The sequence below is a fragment of the Sebastes umbrosus genome, chromosome 3, assembly GCF_015220745.1.
Source record: "Sebastes umbrosus isolate fSebUmb1 chromosome 3, fSebUmb1.pri, whole genome shotgun sequence".
Taxonomy (NCBI): Eukaryota; Metazoa; Chordata; class Actinopteri; order Perciformes; family Sebastidae; genus Sebastes; species Sebastes umbrosus.
The window spans coordinates 4,665,985-4,693,958 of NC_051271.1; the positions used below are offsets into that span (position 1 = coordinate 4,665,985).

Here is a 27,974-nt window from a genome sequence, read left to right on the forward strand (position 1 = left end):
AAAGCCAGGCTAAAAAGATGTTTTAAGTTTTCTTTTAAAAGATATCCACTTTCTGTTCCCCTCAGTATGGAGGATGGAATCTACCAAAATACAAAATAAATAATAAATAAATGACTCAATAAATAAATAAATATCATTAAAAGCACCAAAAATAATATTAAAATAAATGTAGGCAATGAATAAATGTGACATAAATTGATACTTCGTTTTTAATTTGTTTAAATTTTCTTTTTTCTTTATTTACCTTTGTATTAATATTTAATTAATAACTCTTCCATTTAACTTTCCCTTTTATATATTTATTTATTTTTGCATTTATTTTGTATTTATTTTTAAATGTATTACTGAACTTATGTATTTATTTATTTATGCATGATTATCCTTTTGCATTTTCCCTCCTATTTATTATTATTTATTTATTTCTGTAGTCACATTTATTTATTTCTGCTTAACTATGCAAATCGGGGCTGTCATAAATAAAGAAGCAATTTAATTGATAAAATGTGACATAAATTGATATATCTGTTTAAATTTACTTCTTTATTTATTTACCTTTGTATTAATTCCCCCATCTATCTGCTCTCTATTTAAATTTGCCTTTTATTTATTTTAATTTATTTATTTATTTTTGCATTTATTTTTTGTTTATCTTTTTTTTTAAATGCATTTATTCATTATTAAATGTATGTATTTATGGATACATTTATGCTTCATTATGCAAATCAGGGGGCAGTCATGAATAAAGAAGCAAAGTAATTGATAAAATGTGACATGAATTGATATTTCTATTTTAATTTGCTTCTTTATTTATTTACCTTATCTATCTGCTCTTCTATTTAATTTTCCATTTATTTATTTAACTTTTTAAATTCTTTTTTTTACAATTAATAATTTATTTTTAAATGTATTTATTAATTATTTAATTATTTATGTATTTATTATTATTATTATTATTATTATTATTATTATTTATTATTACATTTATTTATTTATGTTTTTCCCTTTGCATTATGAAGCAGAAATGTGTGTATATATATATATACACACATTTCTGCTTCATAATGCAAAATGACAAGGCTGTCATAAAGAAGCGAATTAAAACAGATTATCAGTTTGTCACATTTTATCATTAATTATTAATGCCATTTATATTTAATATTTTCATTGGTACATTTAATGGCATATTACTTTATTTTGTATTGTGCAGGTTTTGTCCTCCATACCTCAGGTCCTCAGATCTTGCAGGGAACACACTGTAGTTGAGTTGATGCCTTGCTCAAGGGCTCCCTCATGTGGAAGAAGGGGGTCACTGTGACTGACATTTATAGGAAACTCTCATCTGCTCTCACATGTAAAAACGGTGATGCTGTGATTCACCAGAACATTTTTTTAGACCTCCTACTGCTGCTGTTACTGTTACTGTTGCTGATGCGTTCACGGTCCTTTTTTCTGTGACATCTTCATCTTCTAACGTGTAATCCTGTGTTTCAGTGTGTGTCTGCATCACAGGGTCCTCCTCCTCTCTCTCTCTCTCTCCATCCCTCCTCCTCTCTCTCTCCATCCCTCCTGCTGCTGCCTCTTCCTCCTCCTCCTCCTCCTCCGTGCGTCGCAGCGCGTTGCATCGCAGCACCGGTCATGGTGGACTCTCCCAGCGCGATGAAGAAGACCTTCTCGGTGCCGGAGATCAAACCGCTGGACCAGTACGACTTCAACCGGGCCAAGACCTGCGCCAGCGTCCGGTGGCTGCTGTCGAAGTCGTACGGCTCTGCAGGTACCCTCTCCTCCTCCTCCTCCTCCTCATCCTCCTCATCCTCCTCACTGAGGCGCTGCCTGGGTGGGGCGCTTCATAATAGATGCTGTTAGCCTATATTATGTATATATATATATATATAGAGAGAGAGACTATATATGGAGCTCTGATCGTTTTATTTATAGGGAATATCCAGCATCCATCCTCCTCCTCCTCCTCCTCCTCCTCATCCTCCATGCAGGTTACTGTGTTATTAGAGAGCAGGAGGGCCAGTTACTGACGTGCATATGAGTGTTGTCAGGAGGAATCTCCTCCTCAGTGATGCATGGAGGTATAGAGGAGGTATAGAGGAGAGGTAGAGGAGGCTGCAGAGCAACAAAGGAGCCGGTCTGCCTCCGGCCTGCAGCCTCAGCAGCATCACTACACACCTCCTTGTTTATAGGCGCTGATTAAACAACACTAACACATGCATATATATATTATATATATTATATTATATGATGTTATGTTATATGATAGATATGTGTGTGGGTGGGTGGGAGGGCCGTAAATGGGTCATAATATTTGTGTCAGTGTTACGCACGCACGCTGTGCTGTAGCTCGTGCGTGGCAGCAGAAGGTGACATAAACTGGAGGTGTTATAGGAGACAATGACTGTGTTGTTGGGGATGACTGCTGGAAATGTTCCTTTAATCCAAAGCATTTAAGAATAAGTGGTAACACTTATAATTAGCTAGTAACCTATTTGGAATTACTGCCAAATTACCCCAATATTTACCTGAAAATGTATCTAATATTACTTTATTATAAACATTATTTAATAATTATATCCCACTATATGCCCAAATGCTGGTAATTTATTTGATATATTTCCAGGAGAAGAATACAAAGTTAATTGATACATTTATTTCCATGTCTGCTGATAAATAGATAATAATTAGCAAATAACTTCTTTGAAATTTCTTTAAAAAAAAATCCCTGAATCATGACATCAGCTACCAGGTTACATTTGTGTAGACAATAAGTTACACAAAGGTGAGATTTGTGATTGAAGTGATTATTAGCAAGTAACCTATTTGAAATTAATGCCAAATTACCCCAATATGTACCTCAAAATGTATTTTTAAAAAATGACTTTATTATAAACATTATTTAATAATTATATTCCACTATTTCCCCAATAGCTGGTAATTCATTTAATACATTTCCAGGAGAATAATACAAAGTTAATTGATATGCCTGCTCTGTCAATACCTCGACTTAGCCATTGGTATGTTTTTATCTATAAGGCCATCCTGGATAGACTCCCCTGTTATTTATCTGTCTTTCTAACCAGACAACATGGCAATTATGGGTTGCAGTCTCAGGACACGATGCTTATGACTGTTCCCAGAGTTCGGACTGAGTTGGGAAAGAAGGCCTTTATGTTTTCTGCACCATCTGCATGCAAAGCCTGCAAAATTAACTTAAACTCCAGGACCTAGTCACTCTAAATTAATTTAAAGGCATGATGAAATCTTTAGAAATGGACTTGTTTTGATTGAAATAGGATTATATGGCTTCCCTGCACTTTTACGGTATGGCACCTTTGAGCTGATCTATTGTCTTATTTTTTAATGTGTGTTTATGAAACTGTTTGTACTGCTGCCATTCTTGGCCAGGTCGCTCTTGAAAAAGAGATTTTTATCTCAGTGGGTCTAACCTGGTTAAGTAAAGGTTAATAAAATAAAATAAAATAATGCTTTTTTTCCATGTCTGCTGATAAATAGATGATAATTAGCAAATAACTTATTTGAAATTTCTTTAAAAAATCTCCCTGAATCATGACATTAGCTACCAGGTTACATTTGTTTAGACAATAAGTCACACAATGGTGAGATTTGGCTGATCAGAAGTGTCTTCTATTAGATGAAGAGCAGCTGCTTCTCAAGCCTAAGGGCACTATTTTAACCATTATATACTAAAATAGCATATAATGGTTAAATAATGTTTATTATAAAGTAATTTCTGATACATTTTGAGGTAAATATTGGGGTAATTTGGCAGTAATTCCAAAGAAATTTACTTGTTAACTATCATCTAATTACCATGAAATTTGTGGACCTGTAAAATGAAGTGTTACCGAATAAGTTGTATATAGATCTTGAGAAATATGTAAAAGCACATTTGCATCTGTCAGCATTGTAATGTTTATTTTGAGTGGCAGGTGCATTAATGTAACACCTGCACAGTCTAATACAATCCAGAATAACACCTGGATTAAGGATTTTATTGGATGACATCATGCTGTTACTGTAGGGTGCTCCTCCTGCAAGGGCGGTAACTAATTATTATTTTCACTAGCTATCGTTGATTATCTTTAATCTATAACTTGTAAAAGAATATATATATAGGCTAATATAAATATTAGAGCTGTCAATCAATTAAAATATTACATTCTTTATCTGTTCAAAATGTACCTCAAAGGGAGATTTGTCAAGTATTTAATACTCTTATCAACATGGGAGTGTACAAATATGCTGCTTTATACAAATGTTTGTATATATTCATTATTGGAAATCAATTAACAACACAAAACAATTACAAATATTGTCCAGAAACCCTCACAGGTACTGCATTTAGCATAAAAAATATGCTCAAATCATAACATGGCAAACTGCAGCCCAACAGGCAACAACAGCTGTCAGTGTGTCAGTGTGCTGACTTGACTATGACTTGCCCCAAACTGCATGTGATTATCATAAAGTGGGCATGTCTGTAAAGGGGAGACTCGTGGGTACCCATAGAACCCATTTTCATTCACATATCTGGAGGTCAGAGGTCAAGGGACTAAGAGTAAGATTAATCAACTAATCGTTCTGGTTCTGGTTCTGCTGACTAACACAGTGATGTCACTCTGTAGTTTAATGCTGCAGCAGTTTCTCTTTCTGTAATTATCTTTAGACAGAGTTTCATGTTATGTGGTCCAGTCCGGTGGGTCTATCAGTCGGTGTGACAGGAGGGTGAACTGAGCTGGAAACCTCTCAGCAGGGAGCCTTCATTGTTGTCTGTCAACTGGAAAATGCCCACTGGGCGCCTCATACAATTTTAATGGAAGCCCTTAAGAAAATAGCACTAATAAAGCCACAGTCCTGATTCAGCTGAGATTTATTCTACCTGACACAGACAGAGAATAACTAGTCTGTCAGTGACATGTCTTCATGTTTCATTGTTGTTATTTTTGAGAAGACGTTAGATTTTTCCAGGTCATTTATTGACACTTGTCCCTCACTTTATAAAAGATGCTCTGATGTCGTCAGAGGACAAAAATGTCTGTGTCAAAAACTGCCAGAAAAATATATATTAATATTATTTTCTACTTTCACGGAGTCGAATCTTTTAACCAACTTGTCCTGATCATCACTTACAAATATTCAATAATTTTCAGAATTTTAAGGAAACAAAGTCTCTGATGGTACGTGTCCACAGCCTCCGTCCTCTCCACGCTTCCCATTCATTGTCCATGTAAGCAGCGGTGCAATGCATTCTGGTAGCGTGGCGGCGCGATTCGAAGGACGGACCGCCACGACGCTCGCTCCTCCAACTTCTTACACGTATAAATCAATCCGGGTCGGTGTCCCATGCGCGCTTGCGTGTGGCTACGCTGTTCACAAGACTCCAAGACAAACTACACGGAAGCACCAAAACCGTAAAGTTCTATCTAGTGAAGCCCGTCTTGCAAAACAGTGTTGGCCGTGGTCGGAGGACGTGGGGGAGACCGTAGCTTTGGTCTCAGGGCCGGAGTCTCTGCTGTACTCTGCTCCTCTGCTCCTCTGCCTGTCTGCTTGCCTTCACTCACACAGTGAGCTCGTTCTCGCTCAGCTCGCTCCACCTCCTGTGCTTGCGCGCACACTACACACTGCAGAAGAGTTCATAGCTCTGAGAATATCTAGTGAATGTACAGTGGACGTTTGTGCAGAAATAACTGCTGCAGCTCCTCCAGACCAACAGAGGTTTCCCGTGTCTTGTGAAGTGACGGGGCTCCGTAGCGAGAAATATTATCATCTCTGACCAAAACTCCTGTGTCTCCCCCGTTCCTTCCGGCCGCGGTCGGGAGGCTGAGGCAGGAAAAGTCAACACTAGGATCAGCAGTGATTCATGGAGAGACCTTTGTCTGGTCAGCTAACATTACTGCCAAGCAGCTGAAATATATTATGATATTGTGGTTTTAGCTGACGTGTGTCGCCTCACTGTGTTGACCGATGCTCGTTCATGTCTATGTAGAGCAAGCGCGAGCAACAGGACGCTGACTTTCGTTGACTTAACGGCCACAGGTGTCTCTGTTAACAAGCAATTTCTGATTCTTACAAACAGTCCCTTTAAAATAAACGTTGTCGATCCAAAGTAAAGACAGATTCAGCAACTGCACGGCTTATTTTCTCGCCTCAAATTTTTCAGAAACACATTTCGGTCAACTATTTTCGTGATATAAGAGAAAGACAGTTTCCAAACAAGCCACCATGTTGTTTCCAGTTTGAAAGTTGGGAGCAGCAGCCCATGGAGGGAAAGCGTTCGTCCAATCAGTAGCCTAGTACCATGTGTCTAGTGGCAGCCCACCAAGCGTCCAATGCTGGGAGGCGGCGCGTCCCCTCACGAGAAAAAACGCCCCGGTGGACACGTACCATGAAACTCTAATTTTTCTGGGGGACGACCCTTAGGCCCCCTCTTTGGTTTTGAAAATCTTCCTTTTTTTAAGGTCTCACGGTTGCCAAGTAAAGATGGGCACGCGCTCCAAACGGCTACTGCTCTAGTTGAGAAAATAATTGGCTGTGGTTTTCAGCCTCAAACGTGTTTGTGTATGTGTGAGGACATGTGGAAGGAAGATTTAAACGATTATCTTGTTAATAACTCAGTGATTTCCATCCATACAATCGGACACTGCACAGGCCTGTTTCTGTGCTCTATGTTAAATGGGTTAGCTGGTTCCTACTCTGCAGTCCAGTCTCATCCCCTCTGCTGTGCTGTGATCGGGACAGAATAGCTGCTTTCCATTTCCACCATTCCCATGGTGACGGCCGTCCTCTCTCCTCCCAGTGCTGCAGAAGAGGGTTGAGCCCCACACAGTGTGTGTCACACTGCAGTGGAGTATGTAGAGACACAGATTCAAATGCATTGTGATTATGCAGTCATTTCTCCTTTGGATGGGAGGAATAAGGAGTTACAGTAAGAGAGAGAAGTAGCCCTCATTACGAGTGGACAGAGGAAGGAGTGGAACATAAAGGCTTCCAGGGACTGACTGTAAATGGAAGAGATGTAGACTCTGATATTCCCTTTAAGAAGTCCACTCCAATCTGCAGGATTATCCCGACTCCTTGAACATCCTTCCAGGGATGGAATATGGGTCAGCCAGGGGAGAGTGTGTTTCTGTGTCCACAGTGTCTATGAAATGACCCACTCATGACACACACACACACACTTGTCTGGGGAAGCTGAGCTGATCATGCAGATGATGACATTATCTTCTCCTGCAGCCTCCCTGCAGTCAGACTCTGTCACTTACTGTCACCATAGTGGTAAAACTTCTTCACTTCTTTTACCTGGTAGTTATTGAGTTCTCTCTTCCAGAACAGATGAGATAGTGGAGCTGCGTTCGTCGGCAGCAGCCTGTGTGAACTTTGTAAGCTTTTTTGTTGACAAAGCATTTCTCTGCATTCGAGTAAAACAATGCAGGGAGGCTGACTCATTATTCCCCATCTCTTTGTAGAAATCTCTTCTGTTTCTCCTCCCGTCCTTTTAGTAGATGAATGAGTTCCTCCACTCTCTTAACAATTATCTCTGCTCGTTGAATGATTGAGTGAACTCATTCAATTTCCGCTGTCCACTGAAATATTAATTCTGAGCTCCTTCGTGTTCATAAGCACGGTTGTTTTCTTTTCCTTCTAGCAGCATGCTAACCACATCCATGCATACTTGCCAACCTACAGACCTTAAAAATAGAGAGGATTTCAAAAACAAAGCAGCGGGGGGTCTGGAGGTCCTCCCAGCGCTTAGTATATTAGCACTAGGGCTGTCAATCGATTTAAAATATTTAATCACAATTAATGCAGGATTGTCCATAGTTAATCGCAATTAATCACAAATTAATAAAAAAATTGTAACTGTTTAAAATGTATGTATATATTTATTATTGTAAATCAATTAAGAACACAAAACAATGACAAATATTGTCCAGAAACCCTCACAGGTACTGCATTTAGCATAAAAAATATGCTAAAATCATAACATGGCAAACTGCAGTCCAACAGGCAACAACAGCTGTCAGTGTGTCAGTGTGCTGACTTGACTATGACTTGCCCCAAACTGCATATGATTATCATAAAGTGGGCATGTCTGTAAAGGGGAGACTCGTGGGTACCCATAGAACCCATTTACATTCACATATCTTGAGGTCAGAGGTCAAGGGACCCCTTTGAAAATGGCCATGCCAGCTGATCCCCGTCAAAATTTTGTTTAAGTTTGGAGCGTTATTTAACCTCCTTTGTGACAAGCTAGTATGACATGGTTGGCAATTCGTAGAATTTTGAATTTAGAAGACGATTGATTGACATACCAGACAAATCAGTGTTGAATTCAGATGCGTGGTGCATTGTTTATGTTTTTATATTGGATTAGGTCATAATTAGTGGGGCAGAACATTATAAATGTCTATGTAAGCGCTGAAAACAAGAATAGTACATATTTTTCTTTTAATTGTGGTGAAAAACCGGGACAATTTAGTGTTTTAGAGATATTTGTCGGGACTCAGGACACCCAGCTTAAACCCAGCCAATACCGGACAAACTGGGACGCCTGTTCAACGAAATTAAGAAGATGTTGAAATATTTCACACAAAAAAACTGCAGATGGTGCAAAGTCAGAGGATCCCCAAAGTCATTAGTATTAATCCTCCCATGCATGTCATGGCAATCCATCCAAAGTTGTCATGGTTTCACTAAAATCCCCAAAAAGTCAACTTGCTGGTGGCGCTACACTCTAGCGGCTAGTGGATCAGCAAAGTCAATAAGATTCGTCCTCTTAGGACTTTGAATGTTCGTACAATTTTCATGGCAATCCATCTGATAGATATTTAGATTCAGTCCGGACCATCCCTAGCACCATCCATGCTGCTAGCGCGGCTCAAAAGCTCAACGAGGCTCTCCTCTTCCCTTTTTCAGAAAATGTCCCCGTGGAGCTGCGGGAGCCGCTTTACAAGGACCAGTATGACCAAGAACACCTCAAGCCGGCCGTCTCCAAGCTGCTTCTCTCCCCGGAGATCTACTGCCGAGCCCAGGCCTTGCTGGCTCAGGCTCAGGGGGTCTCCTTGCCGGCGGCCCAGGGGTCCCCGGCTGACAACTCGGCCCTGCTGCAGCTCCTCATCAAGAAAGGTTTCACTCCGAAGGTCCAGGATGCAGACGTCACCGAGGAGGACCTCAGCTTCGTCCCCATCAAGACGGTGGGTGTGATGGCATCAAGTACTGTGTGCTTTTTAGTTTTAATGTTCATTTAGATTTCCAGTTGTTATGTTCCCTTTAAATACCACAGAGGAAAATACGATATACTGTAAGTAACTAAGTAAGTAAACAAGAATTAGCAGTAAAATTAACTTCAAGTTTGTCAGGTGAAAACGTCTCTTAATGCTTTTCTGTCAGTTTAAGTAAAGGAGTATGGATGATGGAACCTAAATGAATAAATAAATAAATATGTTATTAAATGTAACAAAAATAATATTAAAAATAAATACAGCCATTAATTAATTAATTAATTAATTAATGTTATTTGATCAAATGTGACATAAATTGATATTTCTGTTTTAATTTGCTTCTTCATTTATTTATCTATTAATTTTCCCTTTAATTTATGCAAGTATTTATTTGTTTTAATTTTAAATTGTATTTATTTGCCTTTACATTTATTAATTTATTTTTGCATTTATTTTGTATTTAATTATTTTTGCATTCATTTTTTTATTTAATTATTTTTGCACTCATTTTTTATTTATTTTTGAATGTGTATTTATTTATGCATTAACTTATATATTTATTTCTGTACGATTTTCCCTTTGCATTTCACCCCTTTATTTATTTCTTTATTCTTTTCTTTACACATTTCTTTATGCATTTCTGCTTCATTATGCAAATGAGGGGGCTGTCACACAATGTGTGTCATCATGTGATTCATTGAGTCATTTACTTATTTTTGTACTTATTTTTTATTTATATGTAAATGTATGGCTGTATTTAGGCATTTATTTATATATTTATTTAAGCACGGTTTTATTTATTTCCGCCAAACTTATTTATTTCTGTATTCATGTCTTTATACCTTTATTTTTTCCTTTCTTTATGCATTTCTGCCTCATTCATTCAGTTATTTATGTATTTGTTTTTGATTTTGGCAGGCTCCATCCCCCACATAGTAGTAGTAGTAGCAGTAAGGACACGTATAGTAAGAAGGGAACGAAGTTGACATTTAACAGTCTGACCTTGTGTGGAATATAAAATGTTGATCTGTAAAGTAGAAAATACCAGTGTTCAAAAAGCAACTACAGAGTCAGTACTGTAGTCAAGTTCTGATGTTATACTTGATTTAATCTGTCATTGTACGCTAATAGACCGGCAGGTCAGGAGGTTAAATTGTTCTTGTTCTTGTGATTGGTGCAGAAAGCCCACCTCGCCCTGATCGACGCTCTGATGACTCTGGTGGCTAAAGAGGCGGTGGGCCAGGTGAAGATGGCGGTGGAGGCGGAGCAGATGGGTGTCGGGGCTCCGTGGGAGAACGCTCTGCTTTTCTGGGTCAACAGGGTGAGACCACAAACCACTTTCAACCTCTTTACTTCTATACGTATTTGATTATTAAAGTACAGGTTCACTGTTTTTAAAATGTGGTGTACCATCATTTATACTCAAAGCATAAGCGGCAGCTTCATCTTCTTGAGAACCACTCTGCTGGCAGAGAAACAAGGATGACTCTTATTTTAGGAAACAGAAAGTAATCCCAGAGATGTATTTAAACTCTACCAGAAAACGTGCTTTCTGCCAGACTTCATTATGCAAAGCGTTCTGTTTGTGGTGTGGAGGTAGACCCAGAGACACCTGATGGGAAGCCCTCTTTGTTTATCTTTAGACCGTACAGACAGGATCCTGCGAGCTTATAAATACATAAAAGATGGCCTCATTGGACTGACTTGGCTTCATCTAATGAAGAGCTGCAGCAGCATAGTTTGTTCCACAAAACTATTGGTGTCTGCATGATTATTAAAGGGCAGGTTCATCTGCAGTTTGTTCTGTTTTTTTCAAACGCCCACACAGCCGTTATGTGATGAATAATGTGATGAATAATGTGAATGCTGTTACTATCTGAGTCAACGTTAGCTGTGCCAAGTTTGGTAATAACTGAAAGGGTTTGTTCCGATTTTTTGAAGTGGGGGCTGTATGTATGCTCCCGTGTTCTGAGAGTTAAAATTACAGTTTTTGTGAATGGAGTCTGGTGGCTTTGAGGTGAGCGATATAACGGTTTCAGTTCCACGTCAGAAAGGGCCGTCTGATGGCGAGGTAAAGCGGCTGTGGACATAAAACATACAGATCATCATACCAACATTTGAATGGTGAAATTTGAATATATAAGGAACACTACTGGGAAGGAAAACTAACATAATGGACCCGCACTTTAATGATTTTAGGAAGAAAAACAATGGTGTACGTATGGTGCACTACACCTGGACAATTATCTATTATTAATTATATTTTTTTTGTATTTATTTTTTCCTTCCATGGTGGCTCTTAACTTCCCATATTGCTTTTAATTTGTAATATATATTCATATGTTTATACTGTGTGTACAAATCAGTTTTTATCATTGGTTTTCATGCAGTTCGTGTTTGTGCCGTAATCTATACATATTTATATTTCATATTTAGGTTGTTGTCTCTCGTGGATTTTTTAATAAGGTTTGGGTTTAAAAAAAACAAACAGTGAACTTATCCTTTTAACTTCCCACAGCTGAACCAGAAGTTGAGAGAAACCACAGAAGAAGAAGAACCCACCAAGTCGCAGCAGACATGTACGGACCTGCAGGCCACTCAGGACACGGTAAACACACGCATGCATGATGTTTGTCTCTCATCCTGTGGCTGTGCTGCTGAAGCTTCTAACATGGACCTCGCTCTGCTTCTGTCTCCGTCATGCCTCGCTCTCCGGCAGTGTCAATCCAACCGTTGGTACTGGAAACTAGTCCCCGTAAGTCCACTCCTCTTCTCCCGTCTGTCTTCACTCTCTGAGTCCGTCCGTCCGTCCGTCTGCTGTGGCTGACATTGTGCCACACACTCACCTTATGAACAGTCATATCTGCTGACCTTTTTCCAACTTAGAAATGTCCTGTAACTGCTTATTATTATTATCATTAATATTATTAGTAGTATTAACAGATGATGTTTTGTATGGACGTTTTTATTGGACTTTATTAGTTGTAATCCACAGAAGACATTCCACAAATATGTACCATGATCTGCAAATATTTCACTACCCAAAAAACATATTTTATTTGTGTTGCGTAAAGTCACATCCACAAAAATAAAGGGCGATTTTATTTTTCTAACTTACAGATTGTTTCTACAGATCCGTGAGTACGAATTGGACAAAATTCTGTAAACAAACAGGAGGGAAGTTGCAAATATCACATGGCCCACAAATGCAAAGGAAGCGATCTGCAAATGCGCAAATAGCATTCCACGTGTAGAAATAGGTGCACAAATGCGTGTTTATCACTTTACATGTAAACCTTAAAATACGTATTTATAGAGTAAGTTATGCGTATTTGTAAATCGCCCTGTATTTTTGTGGATGTGACTTTACACAACACAAATACATAAATACGTTTGTGGATAGTGAAATATTTGCAGATCATGTTACATATTTGTGAATTGTCTTCTGTGGATTACAAATATTATCTACAGATCTGCTGCGGTACCAATCGCACAAAATTCTGTAAACAAACAGGAGGAAAGTTACAAATGTCATGTGGCCCACAAATGCACAGGAAGCGATCTGCAAATGAAAAAATAGATGCACAAATGTGTAGATATCACTTTACATGTAAACCTTAAAATACGTATTTACAGAGTAAGTTATGCGTATTTGTAAATCGCCCTGTATTTTTGTGGATGTGACTTTACATAACACAAATACAAAAATACATGTTTGTGGGTAGTGAAATATTTGCAGATCATGGTACATATTTGTGGAATGTCTTCTTTGGGTTACAACTAATAAAGTCCAATAAAAACGTCCATAGTTTTGGGTGTTTATGACTTTGTGACATTCAGTCGTCAGTTTCATCTCAAACTGCCCAGATGATCTGAGGCGGGGAGGAGGAGATGATGGAGAGGAGGGAGGGAGGTGACATCACTCCGAACCTCTGCGCCCCTTGTTTGTTTGTTTGTCCTCTTCCTCTTCCTCTCTCTTGTCATTTATGCTTGTTTCCCTCTCTCTGCCATCCCCCCATCCAGCATGCTATCGCTTTTTGTTTGAAGGAGTCGGGGAATAAGCCGCCAGTGGTAACGTATAAACACCTCGCTCTTTTCTCACCCCTCATCCTCCACGTCTCCCGTAGCAACGCACTTAACAACCTCCACGTCTCCCGTAGCAACGCACTCGACTCGACTGACCGATCACCACTCCTTGTCCCAAGCTGTCGATAAACGACCGACTGACTGACTGCAAACTAATCACTATTCCAACCCCGAGGTTGGATGGATCGATTAAAACTCATTAGCTATTAACCGTGTTTATCTTTATTTTCTTTATAGTGTGTGTTACAAAGCCATGTTATCGGAGCCATAATATGGCTGCGTAACATCATTCAACTGATGCACAAGCTGCATTTGTCTTCTGTTGGATTCTTTCATTATTGTTTTTTTTAATTCATTTTGATGAATTTTCTTATCTGATTATGCATTTTTAAATCAGAATTGAGGCTCACAGTGTCGTAAGTGCCTGTTTCTGCTGCATGGACACTGGAGGACATAATCACTGACACATTTTTCTTTTCATTTAATTTCTGTTTCTTTTTTAACCTTTGCGCTGCACCTTCTGGTTGCTGTGTTTCCTAATCGAGGCATCACTGGTCTTGCGCTTTGTTTCTGTGGGTTTTCTTCTCTGCAATTCGAGTTTGGCTGCCTTCATAGTTTGAGTCGATGGTTTTATTTATTGTCTGAGAAAAAGGACATTCCTGGCTGGTTGTGCATTTCTTTTGTCACTCTTCTAACTCTCTTAAACCTTTTATGTTTCACATCTGTAATTTTTCTGCCTTACGATCCTTCCTCTTTTCCCCTCACTTATCCATTTGCTGTTTCTGTTTCCTACTTGTCTTTGCACAACTCTTCCTCTTTTTACCTTCTCCTCCTCCTTCCCTCTCTTCTCCTCCCTAGATTCGCTATAGGAAGGACAAAGTGCAGTCTAAGCTGACTCCTACTTTCCCTCTGGTCTCTGCGGTCAAAGATCTGTCTAATGGTTGCGCTATTGCTGCTGCGTTGCACTACTACTGCCCCAGCCTGCTGCCTCTAGAGGGTACTCTCTAACATGCATGCTTACACGTACACATTGATGATTAAATATTTATTTTTAGCTTCCAGACACTAAATGATGGCTCCATCAGTTGAAAACAATGTTTAGCCTCTTTTTTTTTTAGGTTAAATGTGGTTATGTCACTCATTTTCACTCTTTGCAATATGCATTTCATATTTCATATTTTAGTTTGCTGCTGCAATTCAGTGAACTGTATTTATCAAAGCATTTTATGTTTAAATAGCATCTGTTTTTAAAATTAAAATTGATAATTAATGTTGACATTATTAATTATAATTTTGTTGTTGTTTAACAGTAAAATAATTGTTAACTAAGTTTAATTAACTATCAGTTTACCAAACAACAAAATGATAATTCATGTTTACTAATGATTAGAAATGCTATAATTTATGTTATTTTAACAGTTTATTGTTGCACACATTATAACATTTTATATACTATATATATATAAGTAAGTATAAGTATTTGTTAGTGATTAAGATATTATTTGTAAACCTTAAAATTGTTTGTAAAACATCTCTAAACATTATTACTATTTATTATTATCATTATTATTATTATTATTCATTATTATTATTATTATTGTTTATTATTATCATTAACATTGTTAATGGTAAATAATTGGTTTGTAAAGCATCTATAAACATTATTTGGATAGCTGTTATAAAGTTACAACTGATGATAATAATTGTTAAATGGTTAATAAATACTTTGTAAAGCATCTATAAACAGTATTTAGATAGATAATTAATACTTTGTTAATGGGTTAATAATTGGTTTCTGGTCTATTTATCTATATAATGTTTATAGATGTTTCTTAAAGGTTTACAATTCATTTGGTAATCACTAACAAATACTTAAGATAGTATATAAAATGTTAAAATGTGTACAACAATAAACTTATAAAGACTATACTAATCTAATCAGAATGTAATTGTTATCGTCTCCTATCAGCTATAATACAATATAGAATTTATAAACTAATTATTTCATATTACACAAACTAATGATAAAATATCATAAATTATAGCATTACTAATAATTAGTAAACATTATTAATGATCATTCCACTGTTTAACAGTAAAATAACTAAGTTTAACTAACTATCAATGTATCTATAATGAATCAAAGACTTTTTGATCCACGTACATACTGATGTTTGTATTGTTTCTCTGCTCCTTCCAGATGTGTGTCTGAAGGACACCATGTCGGTGGCCGACAGTCTCTACAACCTGCAGCTCATCACAGAGTTCTGCGAGAGCAGTTTACAGAGCTGCTGCCCCCTGGCGGTGGAGGATCTGCTCTACGCTCCACCGGTCCTGCATGTAAGCATTATGACCTTTCACGTTTACACTTTAATGTACTGCAGATGCATCAGTACAGTTCCAGTGGGGAGCTAGAGAGCTTGGATGGATGGAAAAGAGGCAACAACACTAGATTCTCTATGGAGGAAAAGTAGCACTGCACTGACTGCAAACACTCACATTTGTTGGATGAAACCAGCTGTCAACCTATGGGTCTGAGAAGTGAAGCCAACGCTGAAGTGCCTTAAACCTGCATTATTTCTAATAGCCAGCAGGGGGCGACTCCTCTGGTTGCTAAAAGAAGTCTGATTGTATAGAAGTCTATGAGAAAATGAGCCTACTTCTCACTCGATTTATTACCTCAGTAAACATTGTAAACATGGGTTTATGGTCTCAATCGCTAGTTTCAAGTCTTCTTCAATACAGCATGATGTTCATTTAGTAAATTATGGTCCCTGCTCAAAACTGCTCAAAAATAATATTGCCATACAGACATTAACAACTTAAAAGTTACATCGTATTCAGGATCAAATGTCTAGTCTAGAAAACGGTAGACGTGTTAATTTGATTATAAAGTGTTGTATATTTACAGGGACTGTTGCAAAAACGACATCCTATCACAGAAGCATGGGAGTAAGATTTATTTTTTATTTTCAGTTTCTCTGTACATATTATTATTTTTTTTAATACTGTGAACCTTTGCACATCCCCTCCGCTTGATACGAAACCATGGTTATAAAACGTTACAACAATTTCCGTCAGAGAGAGGGAAGTTCGTCCCAAAGCCTGCCGCTGTATTTACACACTACACCGTAAAGAAGGGTGCTTCATTCAGCTGTGAGTGGGACTACAAACCGAGTGAGAGTTGGGAGGGTCCGGTTTGAGACCTTTTGCTTATTCTGCCCTTTATATTCTCTCCACGTGAGTCAGCTCCACAGTAACCCAATATGCTCTTTTCCTCAGCTGAACATCATGAGCTTCATCGCTGAGCTGCTGGAGTGGTTTGAGGTTAAGAAGCCTGATTTTGTCCAGCCCATGCACCCCATCGACCTCACAGGTCTGTGACATCCAGTATGTTAATGAGAACATGTCCATAACAATAAATATCACACCGATGATCAGCCTCTGAAACTGTTTCTAATGTCTTTCAGATGTCTCAGGGTTACTAGACTGTACGAGTCCCATCAGCGGGAACAGCAACAGGTACAAACATCCCACTGCTACCAGCCACACAAAGATGGTCACAGTACAAAAATAATTTTTAATCTGTTCAAAATGTACATTAAAGGGAGATTTGTCAAGTATTCAACACTCTTATCAACATGGGAGTGGACAAATATGCTGCTTTATGTAAATAAATGTATATATTTATTATTAGAAATCAATTAACAACACAAAACAATGACAAATATTGTCCAGAAACCCTCACAAGTAGCATAAAAAATATGCTCAAATCATAACATGGCAAACTGCAGCCCAACAGGCAACAACAGCTGTCAGTGTGTCAGTGTGCTGACTTGACTATGACTTGACCCAAAACTGCATGTGATTATAATAAAGTGGGCATGCCAGTTTTTCCTCACCAAAGTTTAGCGTAAGCTTGGAGCTTTATTTAGCCTCCTTCCCGACAATATAATAAGACATTTGGTACCAATGGATCCCTTAGGTTTTCTAGTTTCATATGATACCAGTATCTTCTCTCTAGCTTTAAAACGGAATCTGCTACAACCTAAAAATTGCAAGTGGCGTTAATGTGTTAAAGAAATTAGTGGCGTTAGTCCTAAACCAATCTGAACCTAAACTATATTTATTGAGTCAAAACCAGATTAAAACCTAATAAACCTGAGAAATGTAGAGAAATGTAGTGAAATAGGACCTGGTTCAGCACACTAGTGTGAAATATTACATTTTTTATTTACTGTATTTTTGCTGTTTCAGTGGTTGTCCTTCCTACATCTTCAAACAACCATTTGTGCCCATCTGCTCCCCAGTGTCACCAGGTAAGAAATAGAAAGAAATGCACAGGTTGTTTTTATTCAACCAAAAATATTCTTTAATAGACATTTTGACTTTTTTCCATCTTTCCAGAAAACAAAAGTTGGACAAAGAAACAAATCAGGTAGTTATACTTCAAAGCTTCATGCGAATTCTATAGTAAATGTTGTGTTGCATTCATATTTTATCTTAATTTTAAATCTTCTTACTTTGGCTTCCGTGGTCTCTGCTTTACCATTCATGTTGACGTAACCCATCCATTTGTCCATCCTTCCATCGTCATCCACCTCTCTGCAGTCGTCCTCTGTCAGCAGTGACGTTCAGCATCCCATTTGGGCTGGACAGTGATGTTGACATTGTCATGGGAAACCCAATAGATTCTGTCTTTCGCTCTGTCAGCACTGACAGCCTAACCAAGGGCATCCCTGCAATGACTTCATCGGTGACATCAGCAGGAATGACTTGTGTCCCGTACAGCCCTTCAGAGGACCTCAGCCACCTCGTCAGCGCTTCTGCTCCATCACAGCGCTCCTCCTGGGGCCCTTACGCACACACAACGCCTCTGGGAGAGCTGCCGACCATCGAGGAGGCGCTACAGGTGGTTCATACTCCAGACAGCAAAGATCGGAGGAAGGGAAGGATCTCTGAGAAAGGTGGAAGAGGAGTGTTGGGAGGAAGGCCAGAGCCCAGGTTACGTCCCGAAGGAGCCCCTGCTGGTTTCTTCCTACACTCCCCCGAGGGGGATAATTCCCAGCTGAGTAGCTCTGCTCCCTGTCGCTCTGGAGTCCTCCATCGGCCTGTTGGTGGAGAAGTGGGTGACACTGAAAAGCAAGGAAGGGGAGAGAGGAAGGAGAGATCGGGACGCACCTCTGATATGTCACGTGATGACGACTCTGTTCTACGAGATGGCAGCGTTGACTCCTCTGAAGCATCGGATGATACCCCTAGAAACGCCCCTGGTAATATGCGACCCAATCGCCAAGGAAACAACAGCACCAGCAACAGTCCACGCATGACAAGCTTTGCTGAGCGAAAAGACAACAGAAGAAGACATCCCGCTGCTCCCGGGGAGGAGTCAGCCTCTGCTCCGACCCCAACAACCCCAGGAACTCCACAAACACCCTCCACCCCAGCAGGGGCATCTGGCCGCCAGGACAGCCCAGGTCCCAGAGGCCCTGAACCAGGCACTGAGGCCTGGGAGTTGGGGGCTCGTCTGGAGGAAAAACGCAAAAGCATCGAAGCCCAAAAAAGACGTATTGAAGCCATCTTTGCCAAGCACAGACAGAGGCTTGGAAAAACTGCTTTCCTTCAACTGAAAAGAGAGCAAGGTGAGGGAGGAGGGGAGGGAACAGAGGAGGACAATATCACCCTGGAGGAACGCCTCACTTGCATGGAGGAGCAACTGAAACAGGAGGAGGAGAGGGAAGAGAAGGAAAAGAATGAGAAAGAAAAGGATGGAGAGAAGGAGAAAGAGAAGCCATCTGTTTCCAATCCTCCTCGGTTAGAGAAGCAGGTCACTTTCTCTATTGACAGTAAGAAAGGGGCGGAGAAAGAGAAAGGAGGTGAAGCTGCCTTAGTGGAGTGCAATGAAGTGGTACAGAAACTGAGTGAAGCTCTGCAGTCACTACAAAAGGACATGCAGAAACTTACAGAACAGCAACAGCAGCTCATGACCAACCAAAGACCCATAAATACACCCAAAACCACTCCAAAATCCACACCAAGAAATACCGCCAAAACACCTCCTCACACCCCAACAAAGACACCACCAAGAACCCCGACAAAGACTCCTACGAAGAGTACCACTAAAGCTTGGGTTATTCCCGCTGCCTCCTCCCCATTACGGCGTTCTGAGCTTCTTTCCTCTTCCACCTCCCCAAAGACTATCATCTCCTCCTCCTGCCCAGCTCCTCGCACCAAGATCCACTCCTCCTCCACTCCCCGCAGCCCCAAGCACCACCCGCGTGCCCAACATCAGCCTCACCCACGGCCTTCCGAACTCAAGTTTCCCCCACTCAACCGCGCCCTGGCACCAACCCATAATGTGGACACCCTCCCCCACTTGCGGCGTGTGTCCCCCAGCAAGTGTAAGGATCAGACTTCCTCTTCCTTCCGTATCGGTGGGCCTCGGACTCCTCAAGAGTCTCTTCAGCCTACCCAGCAGCCACAGCCTGATGAGAACACCTCGGACACAGCCTCTAGCGAGACACCAACTCAGTTCAGCCTGGAGCTGGAGGACATGGAGGCTGTAGGAGGGCTGCCGGTCTTACCACAGCCCAGAGAAGATCGTCCGAGGGCTGCTGGCGGAAGCAGCTCTGGTGCTCCTTCCGAGTGCTCATTTGAGAGCGAGACTTTGTCCATTTCTGCTGTTTTCAGCGTAGGACGTGAAGGAGAGAGAGTTGGAGGTGCAGAGAAGCACTGCAGCCTGATTGAGGTCTCACTGTCATCTCTTGGAGGGCCTGAGGGGGGCAGTGATGTACCGACTGATGAAGGGCAAGAGTTTTCCTCTGATTCTATGAGCGACCACACAGAATCTGCTGTGGAACCTGCTGGAGGACTCGCTGCAGAACCCCTAGAACCTCTAGACCCCACAGAGACGCTGGATCTGGCCACAGAAGCCGTCAATTTGCCAGAGCAACAAACTGAATCCGAAGGAGAACAGACAAGACAGACTGAGGCTGTGGAACCAAATGGAGAGCTCAATGAGGCCGGGGCAAGAGGAGGAATTGGATTCTTCTTTCAGGTGAGTGCTTACAAAACAAAATTGAAGGGAAAGTTTGCTTCGCATGCACACTTAATTCTGTCATGACAGTTGGGTATATGATCTTGTGCTTGTTTGGTTGTAGGGGGAGGTACGTAGTGACCAGGATATGGCCCAGCGGAGATCTTTGCTGTTGGAAAAACAGCAGAAGAGAACTGAGGAGCTGAAGAAGAGGAGACAGTGGAATGAGCTGGAAAGGGAAAATAGGTAACAAACACATTTATGAATGCTTACAAAGTTCTTGATTTCTGTTGGCTTTATCAGACCATGACCTTCAGCGCGCATTGGGGCTGTTTGCGGCCGAGTCTGAAGCGGGCGAGATGAGAGTCAGTGCCTCCAAGTCTGAGGTCATGATGGTTCTCTGCTGGAAAACAGTGGACTGCTCCCTCCGGGTTGGGAGTGACCCACTGCCCCAAGCGAGGGAGTTTAAGTATCTCGGGGTCTTGTTCACAAGTGAGGGTAAAATGGAGCGGGAGATGGAGAGGCGGTTCGGTGCAGCATCAGCGTTTATGCGGGCGCTCTACCGGACCGTTGTGGTGAAGACCGAGCTGGAAGCTCTCGAGTTACTGGTCCATCTACGTTCCGACTCTCACCTATGGTCATGAGCTTTGAGTAGTGACTGAAAGAATGAGATCGCAGATACCAGCAGCTGAAATGAGTTTCCTCTGTAGGGTGGCTGGGCTCAGCCTTAGAGATAGGGTGAGGAGCTCAGACATCCGGAAGGAGCTCGGAGTAGAGCCACTGCTCCTTTGCTCCTGGACGCCTCCCTTTGCAAGTTTTCCAGGCGCGTCCAGCTGGTAAGAGGCCCCAGGGTAGACCCAGAACACGCTGTAGAGATTATATGTATCTTATCTGGCCTGGGAATGCCTCGGGGTCCCCCAGGAAGAGCTGGAAAACGTTGCAGGGGAGAGGGACGTCAGGAATTCCCTGCAACCCCCGCGACCAGGCCCCAAATAAGCGAAAGAAAATGGATGGATGGATACAAAGTTCTTTGCATCACTTTAATTTGTACATTTGTAAACTAATAAGTCCAAAGCCGAGATGCATCCATGTAAAAGTAACCTAATTCCTCTTGGTTTCAGACCGACTTCCTCAAATAAAAAGGGGGCATCTCCCTCCAATACACCTCCTGCTGGCACAACCTCACCTTCCCCCACACCTCCTGCTACACCAGTCCGGCGGGACACTTTCACGCGAGCGGAGTATGCAATGCGGCATCAACTCAGGATCATGGATGACTTCGACAAAGCGCTTCGGCAGAAATCAACCAATCAAGGACGATCTTCCGCTAAGAAAACACGCTCCCGTCCTCGCAGCATGACCAGGGAGGAAACAAAGCTGTCTCTGAGTCCAGCCAAGGGAACAACTGGTAAAGTCAACAGTGAGAAGTTATGAAGAAATTTAGAGTGTTTGCAGATGATTTCAAAACTGTTTTAATGTCTTAATATTTATGTTTCTCTAGGCTCTAAGTTGACCAAAGTCTACTCTAACTCCTCCCTGACCCTGGCAGCCACGGGTGAGCCAGGAAACCGATCTGGTGACCCCACTAAGAAACCCCACAGGTATACTGCTGCATAGGACATCTTTACTCTCACTTATACAGTTTTTAGCCACAATGGTAGCATGGTTTGGAAGAAGGCAGTGCTGGTTGGGCCAGATAGGTCTTTTAAGCCCAATCGTTTTGTGCAGCGTGACGACATTTTTGTGACGGTACATATTGAGAGAAATTAGTATTTTCTTCAGCCATTGTTAAAAAACAAATCAACAATACTTGCTAGCCAGCGTTAACTAACGTGTTCAAAGAGTTATTCTGCCTCCACTTAACGCTACGCCCACAACATACGTCATCATGTGTACTAACAGAAAAGGGGTCTATAGAGAACAGTCTAGACCTGCTCTATATGAAAAGCGTCTTGAGATAACTTCTGTTATGATTTGACGCTTTATAAAAATAAATTGAATTGAACTCAAAGCGGAAAAGGGGCAAATTAGTGCAGTAATAGAGATTTTGGTTAAGTTTTTTTCATTAATTTAAAGTGTACTATTAACTATTTGGGTCACTAAAAGGTAACGTTAGCACTCATTTGGTGGTTGCCCACTGTAGCAACATATAAAACAAAAAGACGCAGCAAATTGCAAAAAATGCTCTGTCTGATCGGGCAACAAGGATGCGTCCAAATGACTTTGCCGATCCCCAGACCTTTGGTTATCATAACCAGCATGTCAAAATTTCCACTTGTGCAGCACCTAAATTCATGCCAGGGTAAATGAATGACCAAATTATGAATGCTAAATGTTGTAATATTACAATACCATTCTAAATGTTAGTATGATGCTTATTATAGATTTAAACAACACTGCATGCTAAACATTACCAATACACATGTTAACACAGGAATGGGTTAACATTATAATGTTGCAGGTTAAACTTAGTTCTGCTAGTTCTACAGATATGAGGTGATGGCCTGTTGGTTCATTAATTGACATTTCTCCAACAGTCGTCCTGGTTCACCTTCAGGATGTGTAACACCAAGTAAATTGGCAAACCAGAACGGAGATAAAGACTGGGAGACTGGTTCCAATGGAACCTCGCCTGCTCCAGAATACACAGGTTCAGTACCTCTCAGTTCTTGAGTACTTATGTGCATTGCCAAAATGCTTCCATTGTACACACGGGTTAGCATAAACAAGTGTTTTTGTTTTTACAGGTCCAAAACTCTTCAAAGAGCCAAGCTTCAAGTCCAACAAATTCATGATCCACAACGCTCTCTCTCGCTGCTGCCTCGCTGGAAAGGTCAACGAGACACAAAAAAACAAGATAGTTGAGGTAAGGCATTCATCTTATTTTTCATGACAGTAATCATTTAAATCTTGTTGTTGTTACTTGCATGCAGAGGTGGAAGAAGAACTCTGATCTTTTTACTTAAGCAAAAGTACCAATACCACAATGTCAAGGTCATGCATTTAAAATCTAATTAAACGAATACTTCACCCCCAAAATGACCATCTGTATATCCATTACTCACCAGTGTTACCTTAAATTCTCTCGTGCCTCCACGGTGAACTGAGAATAAAAAAAACAGAGAAAAGTCTTGATGAATTGAAGTAAATGGTGCCTACGTTTAACAACAGCAAAACTAAATCAAAACATCTGTTTACAAATTCTCACACAACTAGTGCAGAATAATACAAGTCTCATTTATCCAGTCGGATGCTCATTACTTCATTAACACATTTTTATCTGTTCAAAATGTATCTTAAAGGGAGATTTCTCACATATTTAATACTCTTTTCAACATGGGAGTGGGAAAATATGCTGCTTTATGCAAATGTATGTATATATTTATTATTGGAAATCAATTAACAACACGAAACAGTGACACATATTGTCCAGAAACCCTCACAGGTACTGCATTTAGCATAACAAATATGTTCAAATCATAACATGGCAAACTGCAGCCCAACAGGCAACAACAGCTGTCAGTGTGTCAGTGTGCTGACTTGACTATGACTTGCCCAAAACTGCATGTGATTATCATAAAGTGGGCATGTCTGTAAAGGGGAGACTCGTGGGTACCCAGAGAACCCATTTTCATTCACATACCTTGAGGTCAGAGGTCAAGGGACCCCTTTGAAAATGGCGATGACAGTTTTTCCTCACTAAAATGTAGCATAAGTTTGTTGTGTTATTTAGCCTCCTTCACGACAACATAATATGACATGTGGTACCAATGGATTATTTAGGTTTTTCTAGTTTCATATGATGCCAGTATCTTCCCTCTAGCTTTAACACTGAGCCCGCTACAACCTAAAAATCACAAGTTGCGTTAATGTGTTAAAGAAATTAGTGGTGTTAAAACAAATTTGCGTTAACGCGTTATTATCGCGGTCACTTTGACAGCCCTATTAAATATAAAGTTTAGAGGGGAAATGTCTCTTTTGTTGGACTGAAATGTGAAAATAAAAGTCCATAACTATTGGCATTAAAATATACTTAAAGTACTCATTATGCAGAATAATTTATAGTATATTATTGAATTATGATTATTGATGTGTAAACGCTACTATCGTGCAGCTGGTAAAGATGGGGATAATTTCAGCTACTTTATATACTGCCAGGTATTTATAACATATAATAATTTATTAGTTGATTTATATTTTGTATTAATAATCTGAATCAGGAAATTAACTAAATAAATGTAGTGAAGTATAAATAGATAGTAGCATAAAATGGAAATACTCAAATAAAGTACAAATACCTCAAAATTGTACTTAGTTACTTTCCACCAGTGCTTGCATTTTTGAAGATCATTGAAGCAAATGAAAACTAAAAACACACGTTTTGTACTTTACCTCCGACCACAGGAGATGGAGAAGAGTCCTGCCAACCACTTCCTCATCCTCTTCCGTGATTCCAGCTGCCAGTTCAGAGGCGTTTACACCATGAACCCAGACTCCCAGGAGCTCGTACGATTGGCCGGCGTGGGCCCGCGGACAATTGGCTCCACCCAGGTGGAGTCCATCTACAAATACAGTTCAGACAGGAAGCAGTTTAGCGCCATCCCCTCTAAAACCATGGGCATGAGTGTGGACGCCTTCACCATCCCCGGCCATCTTTGGCACGGGGGAGGCGCGGCGGTAGGAGGTGGAACCAGGAGAGCAAGCGTTACTAAGAAGGCCGTCATTTCCAAGTAAAGAACATAACACATCACCGTGAGAGATCATTAAAGAAAACACTATAATTACAGTGTGATTATAGTGAAAACTGTAGTCAAATGTGAAACACAGTTACACAGATTAGCCTTTAGCCACGTGTGTGCATACATACACTTGGATTTACTAGAAATCAGAAAATATTAAAAAATTATTTGTACTCCCCCCTTAATGTGCATGGAAATGATAACAGCACAATTTTCTTTTCCTAAACAGAAAACCCACTCAGATCCAGAGTGTACAGAGGAATGTTTTGTAAAACTTTAAGTTAATTGCACAAGGAAGAGGAACTTTTAAAAAGTCACAATACTTATACTTTCATTGTTTGAAGTACAAACTCTTTCTTTCAGAAGAATTATTAAGTTGTTTATTTAAAAACACCGACTTTAATAAGACCCACGATTACTGTCTGTTCCCTCTCTGGTTGTCTGGACTGCAGTCCTCGAGTAGAACGCCAGTTTTATACATGAAGCCAAACAAACAGAGAAAATGCCTTCTAGTGTCAGAGTGACAGCAGGACTTTTGTACGACTCTCTCAAGTTTAATTCTACCAACAGCCGTCAGCAGGTGGATCAAAATGAAAGATAGCCATAACTGTATGACCGTATGATGCAGAGAGCAGAAGTGAACTTTTTTTTTTGGGACTGATTCAAAGATATGTAAATGTGTCCGTGGTAATCAGAGATGATAATCTGATTACCACAGTAGAAATGGTGATTTACTGTATGTGGTATAGACGGGTTCCTTGTATACAAACATTACTGGGTCGCAAAACCGCTTTGGCAGACTAGATTTCACATAGTTTGTACGTTCTTGTTGACTATACTAGAGCCCTGCAGAGTCCGACCACCAGATACCCTTATCATATGACGTATTAGTATGAGATTTGTTTATTATTATCATCTGTTATGAAATGGGTAGTAGTAATGCGTGAGTCCCTCTTGATGGTCGCAGACAGACACTTTTCCCTCAGCGATTCCTCAACAGGTATAACGTTAATATAAAACTGGAGACAACCGGTCACACAGCAGCTCTTCGTATGTCGGGTAGGTGAACATTAACATTAGACCCCTGACGGCTCTCTATTATATAGTGTGTTGCTGGTTGCTAGCGGTTAGCCTAGGGTGACCATACTTTCAAACCCTCCGAACCAAGACCTGGGCGTTCATGCGCATGGGTGCACGCACCATAGGCGTTTTCATCAGGACGGCTAACATGGCGCACCTGTGCCCAAAATTGCATTAACGTATTATTATTGCGTTAACTTTTAACTATTTAAAACACTTCCACACTTAATCACAGGGCTATCCCCCTCATGACGCACTGACAATTTGGGACTCCTGTAGAGAGTTTTCCTCAGAGGAAACGTATTGTCTGGGATTAGGGAAACAATTTTTTCCAACTTAAGTTTTGAACCCGACCAATCTTTATCTCATCATGTTGCTCGCCACAGCCTCAGGCTATTATAATTAAAATTCTGGAGCTCAAGACTGACAGGAGCGGACGATCCTGAGGGAGTTATAAGCGGAGCGAAATGCCTGTTGATGCGCAGAAGGAACTGTGTAGAATAACTAATCAAAACGACACGTTTTATGTGTACATAAGAACGAGGGGGTTCTGTGATTCAAAACTGCACTAAATGTAACTAGCGGATCTGTTGTGTCCGTGTGTAATTGTGGCTTGACAACGTCACTCTAGTTAGAGACTGCAGCGGTGCGTTGTGCTGGCCAATTCAAATTTAAACTAACGGTTGGTGCAGTTTACTGCACAACAACTCCTCGTCATCTCTGCTTTGGAGCTTGGCTCTGCTTTCTGCCCCCCTAGCTGCATCTCTGTGATGACGTTGCACAGAAACCCGTCTATAAGCTTATTTCAAAATAATATAATAATACCACAGTGAAGACTTGATGAAACTATGTTGATAATGGGAATATGTATGAGCATCAGATGCCAACTAAACAACACTGAACTGATAGCACGTTGAGGATGAGATGTGTTATTATGCCAAGCTTACATTTAGAAGTACCTGCATTGTTGCGCTCTCGGTGAGGGATGGGTTCTGATAGCCGGTTCCAAGTTGGTTAAGTCCCCGGATACATTAAGCTCCAGGGGGGAACCAATCTTTCATCCGCGAGCCTCTTTTTCCTCTTCCTGACACCACCGGCATCTGCAAAGAAAGAAAAACTGTTATCACAGTTACTAAATAGACTGAACATGGTGAACCGCCTTAACTTAAATGTTCCAAAGTCATTAAAATAACGAAGCGCAATATTTGCGTGAAGGTACTTATGACAAAGGAGGGAACGACAAGTTGCTTGCTTACATATTCGTGTACCGTCCATCGTGTTAAAGTAAGCATTTTTGATTAGTAACGGCGTTACACTGTACTCTGTGACCAGTAACAGAACAACATATCGCCGTCAGGTAACGTGAAGTGCATCATGCATGTAGAGGACTTGGTGATTTACTGTAGCTGATGTAGAATTGATATTATTGCCACTGTGTTGTTTGTACTTTAGCTTCTGCAGCTGCAGCACAGCCCCACAGCAAGAGGAAAAATGGGTCAGGAAAGGGTTAATGACTGTCAGAGCAGTAACAGAATATATAATATGTGCAGTAGAATCCTCCGTGGTTTAGGTATGATACTGAGTGGGAAAACCAACAGTACATCTTTTTTTAACCAAGACATTTCCCAACTACGTGGATTCGGAACAGGATACTATCAAACCCCATCCCAACACTTGGTAGAGTGTACACAATTAAATTGGTGTATTTCAGACCAGCATTCATGTATGAAATAACAAACTGGATTAAACTCCACTGATCAAGCTGCTTCTCTCTTTCGTTCTTTT

General features: G+C 40.5%; 1 protein-coding gene across 6 annotated transcripts; it reads left to right on the forward strand.

Moving 5' to 3' along the window:
- The first annotated feature begins 1,209 nt into the window (after positions 1-1,209).
- Positions 1,210-27,954, forward strand: LOC119484603 (calmodulin-regulated spectrin-associated protein 3-like). Of its 6 annotated transcripts, none has more exons than XM_037763519.1 (19): positions 1,215-1,771; positions 8,944-9,221; positions 10,429-10,569; positions 11,767-11,856; positions 11,968-12,003; positions 13,272-13,319; positions 14,193-14,331; positions 15,535-15,674; positions 16,617-16,710; positions 16,805-16,856; positions 17,592-17,653; positions 17,742-17,772; positions 17,946-20,391; positions 20,495-20,616; positions 21,492-21,778; positions 21,872-21,971; positions 22,908-23,020; positions 23,118-23,236; positions 24,775-27,954. In XM_037763519.1, exons 1-19 carry the CDS (start codon positions 1,636-1,638, stop codon positions 25,102-25,104), a joined length of 4,764 nt encoding a protein of 1,587 aa, XP_037619447.1. In that variant the 5' UTR covers positions 1,215-1,635; the 3' UTR covers positions 25,105-27,954. The 6 variants fall into 6 exon arrangements, with proteins under 6 accessions (XP_037619452.1, XP_037619447.1, XP_037619451.1 ...); XM_037763523.1 differs by having other exon boundaries at positions 1,216-1,771; positions 18,048-20,391; XM_037763521.1 differs by lacking the exon at positions 13,272-13,319 and having other exon boundaries at positions 1,216-1,771.
- Positions 27,955-27,974: the final 20 nt, after the last annotated feature.